This window comes from Saccostrea cucullata, unplaced genomic scaffold, assembly GCF_032062105.1.
Source record: "Saccostrea cucullata isolate Sc308-1 unplaced genomic scaffold, CSIRO_AGI_Scuc_v1 ctg8893, whole genome shotgun sequence".
NCBI classification, from domain to species: domain Eukaryota; kingdom Metazoa; phylum Mollusca; class Bivalvia; order Ostreida; family Ostreidae; genus Saccostrea; species Saccostrea cuccullata.
Window position 1 is genome coordinate 1 of NW_026925494.1, and position 22626 is coordinate 22626.

At 32.9% G+C, this 22626-nt stretch overlaps 2 protein-coding genes across 2 annotated transcripts; one reads left to right on the forward strand and one right to left on the reverse strand.

Annotated features, from left to right (window-relative positions):
* Nucleotides 1-6973: 6973 nt before the first annotated feature.
* On the forward strand, nucleotides 6974-8640 carry LOC134269007 (uncharacterized). Its single transcript, XM_062751233.1, has 2 exons — nucleotides 6974-7747; nucleotides 7912-8640. Exons 1-2 carry the CDS (start codon nucleotides 6974-6976, stop codon nucleotides 8638-8640), a joined length of 1503 nt encoding a protein of 500 aa, XP_062607217.1.
* Nucleotides 8641-11345: 2705 nt separating this feature from the next.
* Nucleotides 11346-13803, reverse strand: LOC134269006 (N-acyl-phosphatidylethanolamine-hydrolyzing phospholipase D-like). Its single transcript, XM_062751232.1, has 5 exons — nucleotides 13654-13803; nucleotides 12536-13024; nucleotides 12130-12278; nucleotides 11840-11954; nucleotides 11346-11702 (listed from the first exon to the last, which is right to left on the reverse strand). The coding sequence occupies exons 1-5, from the start codon at nucleotides 13801-13803 to the stop codon at nucleotides 11574-11576; spliced, it is 1032 nt and encodes a 343-aa protein (XP_062607216.1). The 3' UTR covers nucleotides 11346-11573.
* Between the last annotated feature and the right edge of the window lie 8823 nt (nucleotides 13804-22626).

Genomic DNA, 22626 nt, shown 5'->3' on the forward strand with positions numbered 1-22626 from the left:
ATGATACTTATATTGTTTGTAAAATTTTGCAAAATTAAATCCTACACAAAACATCTTGTTGAATCATTTTAAAAAGATTAAAATCCTTTAAAATCCTTTTCAAATCAAAGTAAAGAAAGTAATCAGCATCCTACAATTTAGATCTTTTTTTTGGGGGGGGGGAGAGGGGGGATAAAATGGGTCCCAAGTCACACTGTGAAAGGATCTCATCTTGATATCCTTTCACACTGTATCAAAATATCATTTTTATTCAATGACTAAATCCCAGTATGTCACTGTTGAAAATGTATTAGAGTATTATATGAAAAATCAGGATAAGAATACGTAATTTTGCCTCAATCAAAGCTTACAGATAGTTCTTCCATTACAAATATCGAACAATTGAAGTTAACTAACATTTTTTTCCTGATATTTAGTTAATTGACTTGAAAAATGCAGCTTATATTGCTTTATAGTAAAAATAACAAAACTAGAAAATAAAGAAATTATTTAGTTTTATGACACTTATTTTTTCAACCACAAAAAAGTGTTCAAGATTAGTTTGACAAAAATGTGGGGAAATTAGAATATAATATTCAATCCGGATTTCTTTTTTCTGTCAAAAGTTCTTGCGTAACTGCCTTTCCACGTTAAATACTCAACAAAAAAGGGTTATGTATGATATACTGTAGTTAAATTAAGGAAATTTCAATTCTGAAATTTATTTTTATCACTTTAGAATCGCTTAGAGCTGTACCCTTTGTATCATGACTACATACATGTTCTTTGTACATTATTATTTTTACAGACAATACTATATGTGAAACATATGAGGATAACGAGCAGCATTTAAGATCAAATGTCTTTAAAACAATACAAAACAGGGGCAGAGCTAACACAGACCTCTAAAACATCAGAGGTGGGATCAGGTGCCATATATAGTTTTTTATTTCCTCAAGGTCAAAATTTGTTTTTCTGAAAATTTTAAATTAGAACAGGGAAGACTCCATTTGTCGTGTCATTTCGAAATCACCATTTTTAATAAACCTAAAATTAAAAAAAAAAAGTTCCACAATTAAAACATCAAAGAGCAGAAAGAGGAAATAAAGAAGAATTATCCTTTGTAAACTTTAAATTGATTTGTTTTATAGATAAGTTTTTTTAAATTGAAAAATTAGTTGTAAGCATTGTGAAACGTATCGAGATAACAAACTGTATCCAAGATAAAAAATCCATAAAACAATACAGAACAGAAGCAGTAAACATCTGTAATATAAAATATCTTGTTTTTGGAATGTTATCCATTTCTGTGCTGTAAAAAGCAATATGGTTGTAAAATTTAAGGGACTATTTCTTGGGAACAACTTACATCATCAAATATTCTTTGACTTTCTAAATTAATATAACTAAAACCAATTACTGTCTTTTTAAAACAAATAGATAATTTATACTGTTAGAGGAAGTGCAGACTGTTATGTTATATAAAAACGAAATATCTATAGATCAAAGAGATATCGTTATCAAAGAACCGATGAATTGTTAAAACATAACTGCGTCAACATTTGTACAATGATATTTTAATTTCGGCCACATTACAAATCAGTCAGACGTTTATTTAGAATTTGCAAGAGTTTAAAAGAATCCAAAAGTATAAAAATTATGAATAAAAACTATATTTTTGTAAATCCATGCATTGTAGACAGCATAGAATAATTATGCTATTGCTGTGGGGAGGGTTATATATTGATAAGTATGTTCTTCTGTAACACATTGGAATACTCATCTCTCATTCACGATTCTTTAAAGCAATATGGGCTGCAACTTTGATGTCAGAAATTTTTATTGCAAAATTGTAATGAACTATTTCAAGGAAAGATAAAAAATGTTTATAAACCTATGGTGCTTCCATTTGTAATAAAAGAACTATTTATAAGCTTTGATTGAAGCAAAATTACATTGCTGTCGTCCTGTACAATATTGATTTCTTTGATAATACAATATATTTGATTGTACAAAAGTATTTCATTTGAAACAGTTTACTACTTTATTTTAGTATAAATGATCACATAGGTATAAACTACATATATATTTATCATTCCATTACGTTTTAATAGCTACATTAAAATTATCAAAAATGCGTAAAATATTACTGAATAATTCACAAAATCTTAATCCATTGTTATCATATACATGAAGTTTGAATAAAGAGTAAACTATTATTAATTTGTTTTAGCATGGCTTAGCATGGCAAGTTGTTATCTTATAGTATAAAAAGCGTTCAATGATAAGAATTGATTTTTGAATTATCATATCTTGTATATTCATAAAATAGAACATATTAATGTAATTAACCATTCTCTCTTATTCATTTTGAGACAATCTTTGCTCTTTATTATAATTAATATATATTTCATCGTAAAAATTTATTCCCAGCATGAAGAAACTTAAAGTTAAATTGATTCACAAGAAAATATTAGGTCAGAATTAAACTAAAAACAAAAAATATTTAAATTAAATGATAAAATGCTTTCTTTTGTGCTGAAAGTAATGTCGCAGCTGTTGTAGAGAAGAATACATAACCCGCGTAAGCTTGAAATGTAATTTTTTTTCTGCAATAGCAGCGACGTTAATTCCCGTACTAGCAAACAAAAAAGACAATATATTGTTTACATTTACATTTGTATAAAAAAACATTCAATGTAAAATTAAATACGTTAAATATTGAATAACAGATATATATATATCATTGTATACATAATTGATGGAATAGCCAGTGTTAAAGATATATATGTAAGCGGCTTGCTTAGTGTTCTTTATGCACTGATTAATGGCAATTTAATGGTCCTCATAAGAAATAAAGAGAAAAAAAAATTAAGTGGATGTACATGTGAATATAACACAATAATGTAATCTTACTGAAACAGAGAAATGTGACTGAGAGTACGTTCTAATGTTTTCTCATCTTTCAAACCTTTCGATGACCGAGTCACCTGGGTCTCAATTTGACCCATACTTATTTGTTCACGTTCCCTATGCATGGATGACATTTTTGCACCAGATAAAATGCTTTAATTTTTGGCCGCTGTTGATTGTAAAGAATTCACTGTTCATTTCTGACAGATACGATAAAATTCTGTGATGAATATTATTTCGTAAGTAGACAAAAAATTATTGAAAACTATTTTATTAGCCGTAGCATATTTTTATCAGGTTGAGGAAAATTGGGTTAATAAGTGTTGAAACAACAATGATTCGCCCCCAGGATAATTTGTATTAAGAGATTCCGCTCTACTCGCCGTGAAATCAACTTGAAGTAACTTTCATGTGAGAAAAATTAAATTCGTCCTGTTGTTTCCAGTGAAACTAATGTTGAATATTTTTAAGGCTTTCATTTTCATATATATTTAAGTGTGATTTATGAATTTTAAATTTTGAAAGATCTCCAGAAACTCACTGGACCATTCAATTTATATCTTTAAAATTTGTTTATTTACACTGAAAATTAAAACACGACTGAGAAGTATTTATAAAATTAATTTTTTACTAGGCTAAATTCAGCTATATTACTTATATAAGAACATTTATAATTTTTTGAAGAAAATGTTTAATTGTTACAATAACACAGCCCCTTTTTTGTTCAGACTGTTGTAATCTCAATAATATTTCATTTAAATAAGTCATGCCTGACCTTGCTTATCTCAAGAATTAAAAGTATATTTTAGATATAAAACATATGGAGATAATGAACAGTATTCAAGCTCAAAAGAGCTTAAAACAATACGAAATAAGAGCAGATCAAACTCAAAACTTTGAAACATCAGAGGTGGAATCAGGTGCTACGGAGACCTGGATGAGCATTTCCTGCCGACCGGTCACACTCGCCGTTTGATCCTTGTCACTCGAAATTACAAAAAGGGTCAGTGTGCACCTTACATACATGTACTAGTAACTGTATAAATAGACGTTTTTGCACATAACCTGTAACTTTTTTTTATAAATAATATTAACTTTAAAGTACATTAGTTAGTCACGCTTATAGTGGCAAAATATGTCTTTATATCAATTCAATCTATTAATTTTCAACACGTAATTCGATGTTAATGACTTTGCATGAAAAAGGTGAAAAATAGCTGCTTAGCCTGCCAAGAATGTTTTCTAAGGCATAACGTACTTTGTTAATGTGAAACATATGGAGATAACGAACAGAATTCAAAATCAAAAGTCCATAAAACAATACAAAATAGAAGCAGAGCTAACATGGACCTTCAAAACATCAGAAGTGGAATCAGGTGTCATGGAGGACTGAGCATCCCCTGCCCGAAGGACACACCCGTCATAATCAGGAAATAACAGAAAAATCATCAAATGAATGTGTAAATGATAACCTAACAACTATTATGATACAAGTCAGTCAGCATTTGCTGACAATGTCATTGTATCGACCAAAGAATAAACGAAATGATGACTTAAGGTGTTTCCCCCCTCACAATTTTATAGGTTCAAAGTACAAAAACTGCATTCATTTTCATTTCATATACTTTAAATTTTCCAATTATTACAAAAAATGTATAGGTCACTATATTATTTAAGATGCGAAACATAAATAAACAGATGTGTATGTCAACAACAAAAATCGCACATTTTTTGAAAACAGTATCATAAAAAATATGTAAAAACTGGTTAAAATGTATAATTCTGATGCTGAATGTTCTTAAATATTTCCTACTCAAAAGATACTTTTGAATTGTGAATATCAGGAAAACTATTTTACAATAAAGCAAATGCCTGAATGAAGAGACCCTAGAAGGAGTAATTGCCCTTGTCAACATTTTTTAAAGATTAGATAACTGATCAAATATAAAAAAAAAAAATGCATTTTTTAAATTCTTTAACTTAACAATATTTATAATTGCACTTAATGTAAAGCATTTGTCCATGAGATATTGTTATGCCCCCTTTCGAAGAAGGGAGGGCATATTGCATTGCTGCTGTCTGTCGGTCAGTCGGTCGGTCTGTCGGTCCACTTAGTTTCCGTTCATTTTCTTCGCAACCGTTGCACATACCAAAATGAAATTTGGTATACAGATATCTCACATGAATATCTAGGTCAAGGTCTGTTTTGGGTATGATTGAGCCATTTTTGACAGAGTTCTGCCCCTTGGACTTTTCAATTATTTGCAGTTTCAGCTCATTTTCTTTGCAACCGTTGCACATGCTGAAATGAAATTTAGTGTACAGATATATCACATGAATATCTAGGTTAAGTTCTGTTTTGGGTACGATCGCACAATTTGTAAGAGAGTTATGCCCCTTGGACTTAGAAAAATTTCAATTATTTGAAGTTTCCGTTCATTTTCTTTGCAGCTGTTGTACATACTGAAATGAAATTTGGTATACAGATATATCACATTAATATCTAGGTCAGGATCTGTTTTGGGTATGAACGCACCATTGTTGGCAGAGTTATGCCCCTTGGACTTAGAAAAATTTCCATTATTTGCAGTTTCAGCTCATTTTCTTTCCAACCGTTGCACATACTGAAATGAAATTTGGTATACAGATATATCACATTAATATCTAAGTCAAGATCTGTTTTGGGTACGATCGCACCATTTTTGTCAGAGTTCTGCCCCTTGGACTTAAAAAAAATTCCAATTATTTGCAGTTTCCATTCATTTTCTTTGCAACTGTTGCACATACTGAGGTGAAATTTACAATACAGATTTATCAGATGACTATCTAAGTCAAGTTCTGTTTTGGGTACAATCGTGCCATTTGGACAGAGTTATGCCCTTTTGGACTTGGAAAAATTCTAATTTAGGGGGAGGAGGGCATAAGTGTTTTACAAACATTTCTTGTTCTATTAGGTATGAATGTAAACTAATTACAGTTTTTGCAAAAACCTATGACATCATAGAAGAATGGAATTACCTTGAACGAGACTGCTGATATTCTTATTTTATCAACTCGTTTGTCAATAATTTACCGCAGTTTAGAAATTATTCATACGTAGAGCATTTATAGTTATTGAAATAAATTTAAGCATATTTTTGGCATTTAAAATAACATATTTTTATAAGAAAATGTAGAGCCTCCAAGGTCATGACGATCAAAAGGTCAAAATAAATGGTGCTCAAGGTAAACACGGAAATATGGAATCCCTATCACAAACTTGCAATTAACAAAATTGTTTATACGCTTGTAAAAATGAATACATGTGCGAAATATGAAAGTCATTACACCATCTGCTCAAAATGTATGCCCAAGTTGTAAAGTTTATGTTATTTTCAATCACCGACATGTCTAAGGTCAAAGAGTCGAGTTGTTGCCCCTTAAGGGAATGTCTTAACAAGGAATGCGGCTGTGAAACAGGACAGTTCAAGTTATGGCCAAAGTTAATGTTTTCAAAGGAAGATCGAACTTCAAGATCAAGTTCAAAGGATCAAAATTGTTGGCACCCACATGGTATACGCCTGTGATATGTTCCGTAGCTTCACTTGGCAAATCCATTAATGAACAACAATTGTAAGAAGTATAAAATATATGGAGATAACGAACAGTATTCGAATTTATATGTCAATTTGATATTTTAAAAAAATAGGCTGGATGCAAGCACCGACCTCTAAAACATCAGAGTCAGGATCAGGTGCTATTGAGGTTTAAGCATCCCCTGCCGAGCGGTCACACCCGCCGTGTGCTTTTCTCTTTTTTTATGTGTAAATAATAAGTTTTTCTTTATCTCATTTAAATAGTTGCAAAATCTGTAAATTTTAAATATGCTCTTTCATTAAGGATAAGAATTGAAGAAATTATGTTACTAAAAGGACATTAGGTACTACTGGGGGATACTTGTCTTAGTGACGAAGTACATTTATTTATTTAAATCATTTTACATGTTGAAAATTAATGTCTATGAAAAAAGTATATTTTTATTGCAGGCTGTCCTCTAAAGTGACATTTTGATCCGAAATGAGAAACATATTTAAGTAACACCATGAATAAGGATATTACAACACAACTTAAAGTGCTTCAGTGCTGTCAGTGTCAGAATGACGTAGGATTTTTCTGTAGGCCATGTAAACAAAATCTGTGTATGACATGTAAGCAGAAACACGCTATGTACCTCGATACCAAAGACCATGATGTCGTTATTTACCGTTTAAAGCATGGGGACTTTATAATACCAGAGTCATGTGATATACACCCAAACTGCAAATATAAAATTTGGTGCAAATCCTGTGAGTGTCCCACCTGTGATAGAACTGATGAACATCAAGGACATGGAAATCTGGATATCATATTAGCCTGTACGGTTCAAAGACAGGAACACAGGGAAAGAATTATTCAGATTAGAGGCGAGAGTCTCCCATACAATCGTGCGATCCTAGCAGGCCTCAAATCTGACGTCAAAATAGACGGAAAAACATTGAAAGCACAATTTTCCAGCATCCAACAAGAGGTTGCAATTAAAGCTGCAAACTTGGTAAAACTTATCGAAATACATAGTAAGGCACTTAATGATTTACGTAAAACAAATATTTATATGGATTTTGTATTGAAGCATCAAAATATAAAGGAATATGTACTTAGATACGAGAAACTAGCGAAGAAGTCTGTCAAGTTTCTGCAGTTCACAAAGAAAACCCCTGTCCCCAAGACAATAGAACTTCCTGATAACATAAAATGGGATTTTAGTAAAGAAATAAGTATAAGGGACATTTTTGAGCTATTGGTTGACATCAAAACTACAGAGTCAGGAAAAAGACAAGTAAGAAATGAACATTTGTTGAGCCTGATAAAAGGGCCTATCATAAATATGAAGGATGTTGTTGTGCCTAACTTTAATCATGGTGGACACATTTCCTTTGTGACACCAGATAGGATTTGGGTCAGTGATGGATGCAGTCTTATTTTGACAAATTCTGAAGGAAGAATCTGCATCATTTGTTTGATGTTCATAATCACTATGGAGTGCATACGGTTAACAATGCAGGAGAACTGATTTATGCAGACACAAACTTGAACATTAATAAACTAAGTGCAGACAATGCTACGAAGTCGACACTGATTAAGAGATTAGAACTATGGGAACCACTGTGTATCTGTTATGCACCTTTCACTGGAGATCTTCTGGTCATGATGAAGTTTAATGCTAGAAAGTATATTGATTCCGAGGTGAAAGTCATTCGGTATAATAGCAGAATGCAACCAGTACAATTCATACAGTATGGTAGCTTAGGTCTGCAATTATATAGTGGACCTATCTATATCACGGAGAACCGTAATGGAGATGTTGTTGTGTCTGCTAAAATCAGTGGATTGGTGGTCACAGATCTTAAAGGAAATTATCGTTTCACTTACAGAGGACCATCAAAGGGATCCGCATTGATGTTCTTTATTCCATATGGAACCTGCGAAGATGCATTCTTAAATATCCTGATCTGTAGTCGAACGGACCACGCAATACACGTGATCGACAAGGACGGCCATCTCCTATCAATTCTATCAATTTTACTAACAAAACAAGATGGAATGGTTCAGCCATTAGGTTTGGGATATGACGAGAAAAATCATCTTGTTTGGATTGGATCTACAAACAACAACAAACTGTGCGTCTACAGATATATTGAACGACAAGATCATCTTGCAGATATTTCATAAACTTCAATTTGCTAGAAATATATACAGACATATAGACAAGAAGAGCTAGGTCACTGTCTCATCGGTATGAATTGTAATTACCTGATCCATGTAAAGTACATTGAGAGATAATATTTGTATTCATATTTTGTCTATAAAAAAAAAATTGGGAATTCTGATTTTTTAATATAACGAAGCTTACATGAATAATTTGAATTCTGTGAAAGATTTTGCCAAGAAATGGCGAATCCTGTAAAAAAAAGACGTTGACATTTTGTATGTTGGGCTATCCTGTCATGATCTTTTTTCTAATTGTCATCTATATGTATGTCACCAATAATGACATATCCAACAGGATGAAGAAGAACATAGGCATAGTGGAATGTTATGTTTTAAATGTTCGATTCGACATCTAGGCACCGTAGAATTGTTTTTAGTATTTAAGGATAAAACAAGCTTTTCCCGTCAAATTTCAGATGTCATTGCTAATGATCTTAACTGAATTTATTAATCCCTTCACAAATATTCAATTTTATACAGAGATATGAGGATAGACAAAAAGTAAAATTATCAATATAGATCTTTACTAATTCGAGTGTGTGTGCTTTTTTTAAAGTAATTTTTTGTTATAAATGTACTCTTTTCTTAAAAATGGATCGTTTTTCTGACTTTATTTTTCTCAGAATGTAATTTTATTTTTAAACTGTAATTATTCTTGTTCTTGTAATAAACAACTACTTATTTTCTAAATATTTTTGAATTAAACCAAAATGTAGGGAAAATTGGCAACAATCTGATATATTATAGGGTTTATCTTACAAATTATTAAGTTAAATAACTTCATCGGCAAATAAATTCCAATCATGTATTGAGGTACAATTGAATTCCAATATCAATTTTTCTTTCTCGCTTTCACTTAAAACGGGTGTTATATTAATTTAGGAATGTCTGGTCGTCCGTCAGTCCGTCCGTCTTTCTGTCTGCCTTTCACACTTTCGTTCGTTTCCTCGCGATATCTAAAGAAGCCTTTGAGCTTTTGCAATGAATTTTTACATCCAAAATTCAATACGAGTCCTCCTTAGGCCACAGGGAGAAATTTCATTGCCAAATCTCAATGCCTTGAGATATCACGCAGAAACGAAAGTGTTACAGACAGAAAGACAGCTAGACGGACGGACAGACAGACCCAAATTAATACCTCCCTTTCAGTGAAAGCGAGGGAATATTTTTTCTTCTAATATTTGAATGTGGTATCAGTTCTGAAAATGACCACATAACAAAGAGTAAGATAAGAAATAAAAGACAAAATTATTCATAATGAAATAAGACACCAACACAAATTTATTATTCAGAATCATGTCTAAGAAATACAATTCAAAGCTTACAATTTCATTACCTACAAGTAATCAACCCACCAAGTTCAATCAGCGTTAAACCTTGTTTCGAGTGCATGTAAATTTTCCAAACATTTATCGCATAAGGCCATATTATTTATATATAGCACTTTTCCAAACCAAACAGCAGTAGTTTGTGATTTTACATTATGCCTTTTGAGGTCATGTTTTCTTTTAGCATGGCTGTAGGAACCAGAAAGGAGGTGCCCCCAGTAATTTTGCAATGAATAGAATACATCTTTGCTGAAATCCCTCTCTCAGCTGAATTGCAAAAATAAACATCGATGTAACCAAATAACACATTCCAATGTAAAGCTTTCTGGCAAATGAAAGCTATTGATTAAAATATTCAGTATTGTGTTTGCAGTATTGCGTTCTTAACAAATAATTATAAATTATTCAAGTGCAAATAAAGATTTTTTTTAAAAATAAAAATCAGATGAAAATAACAACAAAGATGACACTTAAAATATGTGAATATTTCTATGAAACATAAAGTATTTATTTTTCAATGAAGAGCTGGCTGACAGTTTTTCATATCCTGTATATTCTTTATTTTTGCGAGTACTAGTCTTATTATCGCGAATGGGCTCTTCAAAGTCAAATCGCGAGAATAATAATTCGCGAATGGACGGTTGGTCAAGAGATTTACGTAGATTTGAGCTCCATAAAAATAAAGGCGAGTAATTTTATTTCGCGTGTGGTGCTGCTCGCAAAATTACGCGATAATCAATTCTATATGTACATTTGGGAACCTGACTTTTTTTCGCTTGCCAGATCCTGATGAGGGCTTGGTGAGTTTGGCCGTATCCAGGGAATGGTTACTCCTCTTGCCACCTAATTCTATATTTGATGCCTTGGACACCCACTCCTGAATTTTAATGTAAGTGTTTTTGTTTTGCTCCCAAATTGCATTGTTTTATATGTAACAGACTTGAACTTGAATTAATTTCCATATTTCTATCATTTATATTATCATCCATTTATATTTATATAACAATCAACAGCCATACATTAAAAAAATTATGTGCAAATTTTGTTACTTTCTGTCATGAGAGGAAGATACTTCAAAATATATATATCCCATTTACTCACATTATTATAATAGTTTTGAATTATTAATGGATTAAACACATGTAGTAAAAACATTGAGACAGCAATTTTTTCATAGTAAATAATTTAAACAGAATCCGTATATTGCTTTCCTGAAGATTCCTCGTAAAGAGGATCACAATTTGCTTCAATATAAAAAAGGGATTCAATTCAATATACATGTAAATACTAAGGTAAAAAAATTCTTAAGTTTAAATATATATACTTGAAATACAGCATAAAAAGTACATCGTTATTTATTTTTTTTAAATGCAAAAGAATGACAACAATACTTGTAATATAATTCATCATAACGTACATGTCCTTCGTAAGAAAATTTTAGAAAGTGATAAATAACAAATGAAATGTCATTATCATCAGTATCTTAACATAAAGTATGTGAAAAGATGAAGGCGTTCTATTGTGTGGGATTGTAGGTCATGGGTTAACTAAACGTTAGAGACATAATTAGGTCTGTTCAGGTATATCTTGTCCGATTGTGTGTACCAGACCGTGACGGAGTGTGAAGAATTTATCTCTACTTATATTCTTCTTATCCAGCTCCTCTCCAAGCTTTGTCCGAGGTTCCAAATAAAACTGTACATATAAAAGTTAGAGTTATTGTCGAAATCTATCATTTAGAAATCTATTAAGTGGTTCACACAAAATAACTTAATAATGGCTACCAATATTGAATTAAGGCCAAATAAAAGTCTGACATTAGTATAACGGACCTCTTTTATCATCCTGAACGTTCCCCAATGTATACCCAAGGCATTCTTTGCTCCAACGTCTTCAAATATTTTCACTGCCTCTTCCGGATCTACATGAATAGGTCTCATAGACCACCTATATGATAAAAATAAATTAAATTCTGTTCATCCTCATCATTAGAATACCAGGAGAGAGAGAGAGAGAGAGAGAGAGATTGTCAGGGGTCTTGTTACCAACTTCTATAATGTACGAGTTCAACTTTATTAACTTTTTCTATGAATCAAAGACTATTTTATACATGTAAGCTTACCTAGGATTGTAGGCTCCTATTGGGATTGCAGCCAAGTCTATAGGACCGTACTTTCTTCCGATCTGTTTGAAAGCACTACAGTAGCCTGTATCTCCAGCAAAGTAGAAACTCTTCGTGGGTCCCTTGACTATCCAACCACACCAGAGAGCCTGAAAACATATCCAAAAGAATACAATGATTCTTTCCTAGAAGGAATAGAAATTCATAAGAAAATTTGCTGTGGCTTAATGTTTAAGCAATTTCTAGCACTTGTTACTATTCATGAATTGGATTCAAAAACTTTTTTGCAACGTTTACTTGTTTATATAAAGCATACCTCTGAAAAAAAATCCAACTATTTATAATCATTGCCAGTTTGACGTTTACCAATTATTTGTCCTTTTTGCCACAAACTCTTACAATTTACCTTCATATAATCCCATAAACTACGTTGACAACGATGTTGACAAGGGACGCTAGCAATCTTAAAATCTGGTCTTCCAGGTAACTCCGCTTCTTCCCACCATGACAATTCAATCACATTCTTACAACCTGCATTCAACATCCATTCTTTCGTTCCCGCTGCTACATACCACGTGATCTTATCACTGAACTTGGAATTGAGGCTTTGTACACTACCAAGGTCTAGGTGATCGAAGTGGTTATGACTGATAATAACACCGTCTATATGTGGTAGATCTTCTATTTTGCAGGGTGGAGGACGGTATCGTTTTGGTCCCATAAACTGTACAGGGGAGCACCTATCCCTAAACATTGGATCGGTGAGAATAGTAACCCCATCCATCTGTACCAACACACTGGCATGGCCTATCCACATTATTTGAAGCTCAGATTGTGGTGGGTTCCGTAATTTTTGGAAATTGGGGTTTTCCACTGGTAGGGTTTTATCCAACTCCTTTCGTGAAAAAAAATTAAAAAGTACATGGTCAATTATTGCACAAGTGTATTATATAGAATGTATTATATATATCTTTTGATTTTCGTTTCTAAAAGAAAAAAAATGAATTTGTCCCCAATGAAATTCGAAACACTTAATTCGCACGAAAAAAATCTTTTTCATAAAACTTTCTTGAAGTAAGGATGATGAATCCATGTACGTGAAACTGAATGCACTTGAGTTTTCTGCGTAGCATATAATTCATAATTCATTGTAGCATTCTTTGCATGATTTATGAAAAGAAAATTTGAAAAAGGTATTTATGATGCAGCAAAATAAGGTCATCTTAAAATTCAACCTATATTTCGTCAGTCAATGCCAAAATATAGACGGTGCAACTGTATATATGAACTTTTGCAAGCATTAATGTAAAACTTTATCCCAGGATGAGCAAAATACAAGATAACTGACTTCAAATAAAAGCAAATTTGAGCTCGGATTCATGATTGAAAGAGGGTATTTCAAGACAGTTTATATGTATTTTTTTTAATATATTAGTAACATAGCGTGTATTTTATTTTGGTTTTATTAATATTCCTCATTTCTTTTTTCCAAATGAATTAATTAAAAGACTGATTGGTACAGACCCTCTGATTAGGTATTTTGCTGAAGTCTTCACTCCTCATCACTTTGAAGATGTTCCCAATCCCACGTATAGTCTCCCATGTGTCAAACGGATTTTCATATCTTCCGTTTTTGTATATGGGACGAATAAGATCTTCGTTGGCAGTGTCCATTGTCTTCTGAAAAAGCAAACATAGTATCTAGCCTTAGAATAAAATACACGAAGTTTGTAAGATTACGTAATATATGTAACATTAGTTGATTTCCTCTGGAAATTCTTCTAAATAATAGAAATATCATATTAAGAGAAATCTTCGTCATTAAGAAGGGCGGAGCGGAAAACAGAAACCCAGCCAATGAAATGATTAATGAATCAAAAATAAAGTCATCCCACGGTTGTGACACATATAATGCCTAATGCCTTAGTCACATTTTCCGGCCTGTGGGCGTAGACCGATGGTAATTCGTGGTGTACGTAAGCGATGCCCCAACATCTGTCCACATCGGCCTAGTAGTCCTTCAAGTATCAGTCACATTATCCAGCGATGGGGTATACGATGGGCAACCAATGCGTTTTATGATAAAAATGGCGTGGTTGCCGGCCGGACTTACAAAGGCCAAGCGATGCATTGCTATTCATAAAAGGATGTTTCAGGGTAATCGGCCGATGTGTATTACATCGCTCATACATTGGTGAACATCGTTCGTACGTCGGTTGACTATACGCCAATGATTGGTTGAACATCGACCGATGATCGGCCGATTTCTGTTGCTCACCTATTAACCCCCCGGTGTCCTCAGATTCAGGTACGGCCTGGCTCTATAAGAAAAGGTCCGCCCTCGGCCTTTTTATACAAATTGTATGGATGTGTTCATTCGATATTAATTAAAAACTATTCTTTTAAAATTAATTAATGATATAAAGTTGTATTAATAGCTAGTGTTTCCTCCAAAAGAATGTAGTAAACAATAAGTAAGAAATTAATACATAAATAAAGGAATGTATAGATTTATTGATCGAGTTTCCTGTTGGAAAGATGGGACATGCTTCTTTAGCGTTTAAATTAATACACTATTGTCAACATATTATCATTAAAAAAATATTAAGAATACAATTTGTATATACATTTACCTTCACCGCCTTATTTACTGGCAGATTAATCAGTATGGAATGAACAACACGAATTTTTCATTTAGTTACAAGTCTCTTTCCTATAAACATGATAAAATTTGTTTTCATTTCCGACATTTTTCAAATACATATGTAGTACTTTTAGTAAGATCGAAGGACTTTACTTATGAAAAATCTAAAGAAACAAATCATAAAAATATCACTGAAATCCAATATCTGAGTTTTGTAAATCTATCAATGATTTAGACATAAGTGGTGCTGTCACTGACATTACATTTAGTGCACATTAGATGTGGTGAAAAAGTTTAGGATCAGTGAACTCTTTTACCTAGACTTAGTGCAACATGTATGCATATTTGTGTAAATGTTTTTTTTTCTTCAATTCTTATCAATATTTTGTAATAAATACTCTTAAAATTCCATTTTTACTTACTTAAATAACATTGAATTGTCACACATGTAAATTCCGGAAATGAAAACAAAAAATGTCAAAAATGAAATTAAAAAATGTCGGAAATGCTATATGCATATTTCCGGAAATGAAATGCAACGGTTTCGGACCCATTCAAAGGGTAATAATTATCTTTACTAGATCTCCACTCGGAGTTCCTCGGATGGCTCGTACCTCGCACGCATGAAGCGTAGCGGAGTCAGCCGAGGATTGCCGATTGCTAGATATCTGCATTTCATTTCCTAAATTTTCATTCATTTGCATTTTCCGACAATTTTTGTTATTATTTCGGAATCCGACAATTTTATTTCATTTCCGACATATTTATTTATTTTTTTCACATCTTCTGATTTTTTTTTTTAGGATACCTTTACGGCAATTTAAGGTTAACATATGTAACGAAGATGAAAATAGAATTTTAACTGGGTATTGTATATATGCATTATATAATATCATTTATTTCAAATCCCATTTTTTCGAATCTAATCATTCCAATTTGCTTCCGATGCCAATGATGTTACAGCAATTGAATTTTTATTTCTATAAATTTCAAATTACACTGTAAAAAGAAATGAAATTCATAACCAGTAGCATTACATGAAGACATGCACGCCCGCTTTTTTGTCGATGTATTTTCTTATGTTTTCCAGTTTTTATCAGTAGTCACTTGTTGGAAATTTAGTTAGCAATTGTCTATTCTTTTTTTTAAAAAAAACTATTTTCATAACAAAAGGCAGGCCCCCCTGGCCCCCCTGTTGCTACGCCCCTGTGTGAGCAAAATGAGATTTTAATTGATGCTTCAAAACTATATAGCAAAATGATTTAACATGTAATTATAACCTTATATAACATTATTTAAGATTTGAGTTACTTAAGTACTATAGTATACCGTTAATTGACTTTTTGATATGTTACTCACCTTCACCTGAGACGGAAGGTGATGTATTAATCTGCGTAACCTGTATCCTAGCATCGCAATGTCAATCACTCTCTCTGCTTATCTTAATAATCAATGTTGAATTTCAAATCTTTTGTACATCAAATTAGAAATGAAATTGTATCATCAAGTAACATGTGACCTACTTATCTAGTTTCCTTCGGTGTACTGTATGCAGTATACAGAGTAAAATCAGGATCTTTATAACAGGGATTTCCGGAGAGATTATTTAATATTTCTAGAATAGTAGTACGTTTCGCCGTCCAGAAAAAAACGAGTCTTTTATGACTCGCCTATAAGTTGGACATAGACTAAAATTTAACTCCCACCCCAAAAACAACTTATAGGCGAGTATATACGGAAAGACGTATGATGTTTCCTTCCATGAGGACTCTTTGAATATTGTATATTGTATTTATATATATTTGATAAATCTTAGTATGATATGGTAGGGTTGTTAAAAACAATTATATATATTTTTTCGGAGAGCTACAGTTCTGCAGCTAGACAGACCGGAGAGCTACAGTGCCACCCATAGAAAAAAAAACTGTATATTTATTGCGCACAAAAATGTGCGCTGTTTCTCGATTTATTTCTCAATGTTTTTAAAACTGTCATCTCAAAATACTACTAACCGTGTGTTTCTAACATATTCTTTCACAGTTTCCACAATAAACATTCCTTATAATTGTCTTTAACAGTCCTAGCTCCTGGCCCTGAAATTGAAATCATTGAAAATTTTGCCTATTTATTTATACTGCCATTTTGGTCTTCATGATAATTCGGTCCAACGCACTTAGTACAGATGTAAACTACGAAAGTAATAGATAGAAGAGTAAGGACTTTTTTTGAAATATAGCGTTTTTACAACTGAGGTAAGAATTTCGAAGAACTAATTCAGAACCGAGCGCACTTTTTTGTGCGCAATAAATATACAGTTTTTTCAATGGGTGGCACTGTAGCTCTCCGATCTGTCAATATATGTTTTTTTCCGGAGAGCTACAGTTCTGCAGCTAAGTATGATAAATCTTTAACTGGTGATAAGAAAATAACCCATTTTCTTTTTTTCACCTAGTGCTTCCAGCCTCAATTCTCTGTTCCATCTCCTCAACACTTCTTTAGTGAAGTTGAGATGGGCAGGCCTCTACATGGCTGTATAGATATACGTAAAAGGACACAATGAGTCAAAATCATGTCTTTCTTTTAAGATATCTGTAGCATACAGAGAAAGACTTATGAAAATTATGAGTATATAGCTACGATATGACAATTAAACTGCAAGAAAAAATTGCACGATATAAGTGCCGGAAAAACAAAGGTTGTATCTCCCGTTTCGTTGTTTTCGTATTTGTCAAGGTCACGCAACTTTTATTTATAGCTCAAACTTGTAAACAACATTCAACTGGATCATGCAAATGTCGGAAATATGTTCTCACAACGTTTTATAAAGATTGCTTCTAAATTTTTTGTCTACTTACATTCATTCCTGAGTACGTGAGACCATGGTAACTATGGAAACTTATTCAACTTTTCAGCGCACGCGTTCAATGGGGTGGAAGAAGTATTGAGTAAATTAATATTTTCGGTGTGTGGCATACAAAAATTATTTTTACTTTTATTTTTCTCCTTAAAAATAGAATGTTTAGGTTCTGAAACCTGTAATTTTCTGAAACGTAATACTTTTAGAAATTGAACAAAATTAACAAGGGTCATGCTAAATTTCTAAATTTGTCAATTTTCCCCTTTGTGCGTCACAGTGCCGCTTTAAAATTTCTTGCTTTACGAAGTATAGCAAGGAATAATTGTCCTAACGACATGTAAACAAATTGTTTGAGTTGGAACGGAAGTCTTATACCGGGTAATTGTGTACTGAGTAAATACCAATGGAAATGGGTTTTAAGTAATGACGTGTTCGAGTGGGTTTAAGAGATTTCTAGTAATTATACTCTAGCGCACGCTCTACCCGAGCAAGTTAAAGTTTTGTACATGATAATAAATGGGTAATTTCTTATATTAGGTTTGTGAGAATGAGTCCGCCATTCATTTTGTTTACCTCGCAATATTGCTGCGGACTTACAGGTTTCCATAGTTTTTTCAACATAAATCACTGTTGTTTTTATCTATGGTTTTTCCTGGGCGGCGAGGGAAGCACAGTTCAATAGTTGTGTTTATTTTAATTTTGTATAAACTGATATAGATGTTTATACTGCTTTGTTCATATTTTGTTAAAACAATAAAGCCTGGCGTCATCTCACAGTTACGGAAGCCCGTTGGTGCCACGTACGAAAAATATTTTATCTGGCGGCAGCCTCTTATTATTTGGCGGCCGCCATTGGTATATCTGGCGGCCGCCAGATAATTATGCGGCAGTCGCCACTTATTATTTGGCAGCCGCCACTTATATATCTGGCGGCCGCTATATCACATCTGGCGGCCGACAAAAATTTGTCCGGCGGCCGCCACATATTTATCTGGCGGCCGCTATATAACATCTGGCGGCCGCCACTTCTATATCTGGCGGCCGTCAAATATTTATCCGGTGGCCGCTACTTCTATATCTGGCGGCCGCTACATAATATTTGGCGGCCGCCACATAACACTTGGCTCCGTGATGCGCGACCTCAATCAACCAAGCTTGTAAGAGATTTATTATGAACCAACACTCCAATCCACACTTCTAGTTACGGAAGCGTATTAGTGCCACTTGCACACTTTACTTTTTTTTAATTTCGACACTTTAATCTGTAAATTTTACACATTAATCTGTAAATTTTACAGATTAATCTGTAAATTTTACAGATAAATCTGTAAAATTTACACTTTAAAGTGTAAATTTTACATATTAATCTGTAAAATTTACACTTTAATCTGTAAATTTTACACTTTAAAGTGTAAATTTTACACTTTAATCTGTAAATTTTACACTTTAATTTGTAAATTTTACACTTTAAAGTGTAAAATTTACAGATTAAAGTGTAAATTTTACAGATTAATCTGTAAATTTTACACTTCAAAGTGTAAATTTTACACATTAATCTGTAAAATTTACACTTTAAAGTGTAAAATTTACAGATTAAAGTGTAAAATTTACAGATTAAAGTGTAAATTTTACAGATTAATGTGTAAAATTTACACTTTAAAGTGTAAAATTTACAGATTAATCTGTAAAATTTACACTTTAATCTGTAAATTACACAGATTAATCTGTAAAATTTACAGATTAAAGTGTAAAATTTACAGATTAAAGTGTAAAATTTACACTTTAAAGTGTAAAATTTACAGATTAAAATGTAAAATTTACGGATTAAAGTGTAAATTTTACAGATTAATGTGTAAAATTTACACTTTAAAGTGTAGAAATTAAAAAAAAGTGAAGTGTCCAAGTGGCACTAATACGCTTCCGTACCTAGTAGATATGTTTTTGCATAGAGCACATTAATATTTGATTTCAATTATGCAAGTATTTGTAGAGTGTTTCGATTATTAAGAAGCCTCATCAGGGGTCACAGACATAAATCATGGTGTTAGTTTTAGATGAGACCGGGTTATCTCGTCACCTATATTCTTGTGTTTGCTGTAAGCTATGATTGGTTGAGAATTAAGTAAGTTTTTTATTTTGGATTTCTAAGAATGGTGTTCCAATATTTCAAAATTCGTTTTTTATCATTAACTTTTTTTATCAATAAGCAGCGGTTGTGTCAACATCCATCTTCTTAACCCAATAACACTCACCTTTTGCAAAATAATTTATGTGGCGGCTGCCAGATATATAAGTGGCGGGCGCCGGATATATAACTGGCGGCCGCCAGATAAAATATTTTTCGTACGTGGCACCAACGGGCTTCCGTACACAGTGCGCTGAAATACGTACAAGAAGGATATGGAAATAACGAACAGTATTCAATCTCAACGTCCATTAAACAAATATACAAAATAAGAGCAGAGCAAACACGGACCTCCGAAAAATCAGAGGTGAGATCAGGTGCCATGGAGGAGTGAGCATCCCCTGCCGATCGGTCACACCCGCCGTGTGCTCGTTGTCATAATCAGGAAATAACGGAAAAAATCCGTGGTCAATTCAGTGTATAAATAATGGACTAACAATTGGTATGAAAAACGTCCGTCAGCATTTCATTCAATGATAAATTGTATTTGTTGACAAGGTCATTGTATCGACCATAGAATTTACGAAATGATGACTTCAAACGAGACTGTTGATATTCTTGTTTCATGAACTTGCTTGTCAATAATTTACCTCGTTTAAGAAATTGTTCATACGTAGAGCATGCTCTTGCGTATCGAATCAACTGAGATATAAATACTCCGTATGCAGGTGATGAAGGTATATTGCTGCATAAGTAAGGGAAGTTGACGATAGAAAAGTTAAAGTCATCACGTTTATCATATAGCTTGGTTGTTAGATTACCATTAGTGTCTTTTTCAAGTAAAATATCCAAGTATGAAGCAGAAGTGTCGGACTCTGTGGTATCTTTTATCTCAAGCTCACCAGGATATATCGTGTCGACGTAGGAATGGAAATTATCATTATTAATTGACAATACGTCGTCGATATATCTAAATGTCGAGTTGAAGGCCACAGCAAGTGTTTTCTTCTTTTCACGTAAAAGATTTTGCATAAATTCTGCTTCATATGAATATAAAAATAAGTCTGCTAATAACGGAGCGCAATTTGTACCCATGGGAATTCCAATAGATTGTTGGAATACCTGGTCTCCAAAAACCACATAGATATTGTCAATCAGAAACTCAAGCATCTTCTTGATGTCAACTTCAGAGTACTTATGTGTGCAATCAGAATCTGTTTTAACAAAATAATTTTTCAAATGACCAATGACGAGGTAAGTAAACTTACGAGTTCCATTTTTGTTGAAGAAGCAGCTGTCAATGATATCAAAAAGCCTGGATTTTAATTTGTCGTGGGGAATTGTTGTGTATAAAGTTGAAAAGTCGTAAGTTTTTATGCTGTTGATCTTTGTAAAGTCTTGTGATTTCAAATTGTCCAAAAGTTCTTTAGAATTTTTAAGTATCCACATCTGATTTACACCACTTCTTGAATATATAGTTGTACAGTACTCTTGAAGTTTTTCCTTCACTACAGTCAATATTTTAGTGAGAAGTAACGAAAGAGGCTTGGTTGAACATTTACTGGAACCTGCAATGTATCTTTGTTTGTAAGGATTCTTATGAAGTTTCGGAATCCAATATATATAAGGTAGTTCAAATTCATTTTCGCTCTGTGGAATATTAAAAGTATTCAAAACTGACAGGTGATTTTGAAGAATTTCTTCCTTAGAAAGAGAAGTATATGTATAAGTAGGATTACCACTTGTAGAATTAAATCCAAGTTCTTCTAGAATGCAATTTATATAATGAGCCTTACAAACGAAGACAATGTTGTTACCTGCTTTGTCGGCAGGAACCAGTACGTACTGATCGTGTAATCTATCTAATTCTTTTTTCACATCTGGTTTATTGAACACAGAAGGATAGATGGTTTTCATTTTGCCCCTCAATCTTTTAATACGTGACTTTAACATGGATCTGATACATTTAATCCATTCTGACAAGGTGTCAATGTCTTCTTTTTCATATCTAGCCCATCGTCTGGCGTAATTTTCAACAGAATCCATAATATTTATGAAATTCCGACGCCAGTTGAAGGATCGGGGTTCCCTATATTTAGGACCTTTTAAAATAAGTGATCTAAGGTCCTCATTACGAACTATTTTTACGTCACCTGTAATAACGTGTCCAGCAGGACTATAGTTATAGGGCGAAGAAGAACATGAACACGAAAGGGGATTATTTTTCAGATAGTCGATATCCAGGCCATGTAAAGTGTTTTTGTAATTGAAAAGTTTGGAAGCAATGGTCGATGTATATTTGTAGGAAATACAAGGCGTAGTCTTTAACTTGAAATATGGTGGAATACAAGACTGGACCCTTTTGTGATTAAGAATATTACTTATATTAACCGCGTCAATTCCTTTATTGGCATATTGAAGTTTAAGGAAAAGACGGATTGTTTTAGCTGCATTTTCTTCCGTGAAACGTGCGGGTTTAAAAAGCCTATGATGTGCAATATCCATAATCACAGAACCGAGCCTATATTCAGGTGTCGAGGAATCTAAATTTGGATGTTCCTTGGTCTTTTCAAGAAGACTATTTAAAAGTTTCAAAGGGACAGAGTAAAGTTTGGTTCGAATATGATGTAGACCTAACTGTTGATTTACATAAGGTAGTAATGAATCAAAAGAGACGTCGTGTATTGCAGGTTTATTGTACGAACGATGTCCATGACTACGCTTACGTCTCTGAGTATTGTTAAAAAGTCCCATCACATTTACATTATTACACTGCGGGCTTGTAAGATTTCCAACACTATCGACATTGTCATTACATCCATAGGGAAAGGCTGTCCCTAGTTTCCTAATCCAAAATTCTTCACGTTGTCT

What these genes read in the sequence shown, in the direction of transcription:
- LOC134269007 (XM_062751233.1), top strand. Translation starts at nt 6,974, where the DNA reads ATGAATAAGGATATTACAACACAACTTAAAGTGCTTCAGTGCTGTCAG. An exon ending in CAGAGTCAGGAAAAAGACAA is followed by an intron (nt 7,748 to 7,911) that starts GTAAGAAATGAA and finishes TTCTGAAGGAAG; the next exon opens with AATCTGCATCATTTGTTTGA.
- LOC134269006 (XM_062751232.1), bottom strand. Translation starts at nt 13,803, where the DNA reads ATGGACACTGCCAACGAAGATCTTATTCGTCCCATATACAAAAACGGA. An exon ending in GCAAAATACCTAATCAGAGG is followed by an intron (nt 13,025 to 13,653) that starts GTCTGTACCAAT and finishes TTTTCACGAAAG; the next exon opens with GAGTTGGATAAAACCCTACC. An exon ending in CGTTCAGGATGATAAAAGAG is followed by an intron (nt 11,703 to 11,839) that starts GTCCGTTATACT and finishes TTATATGTACAG; the next exon opens with TTTTATTTGGAACCTCGGAC.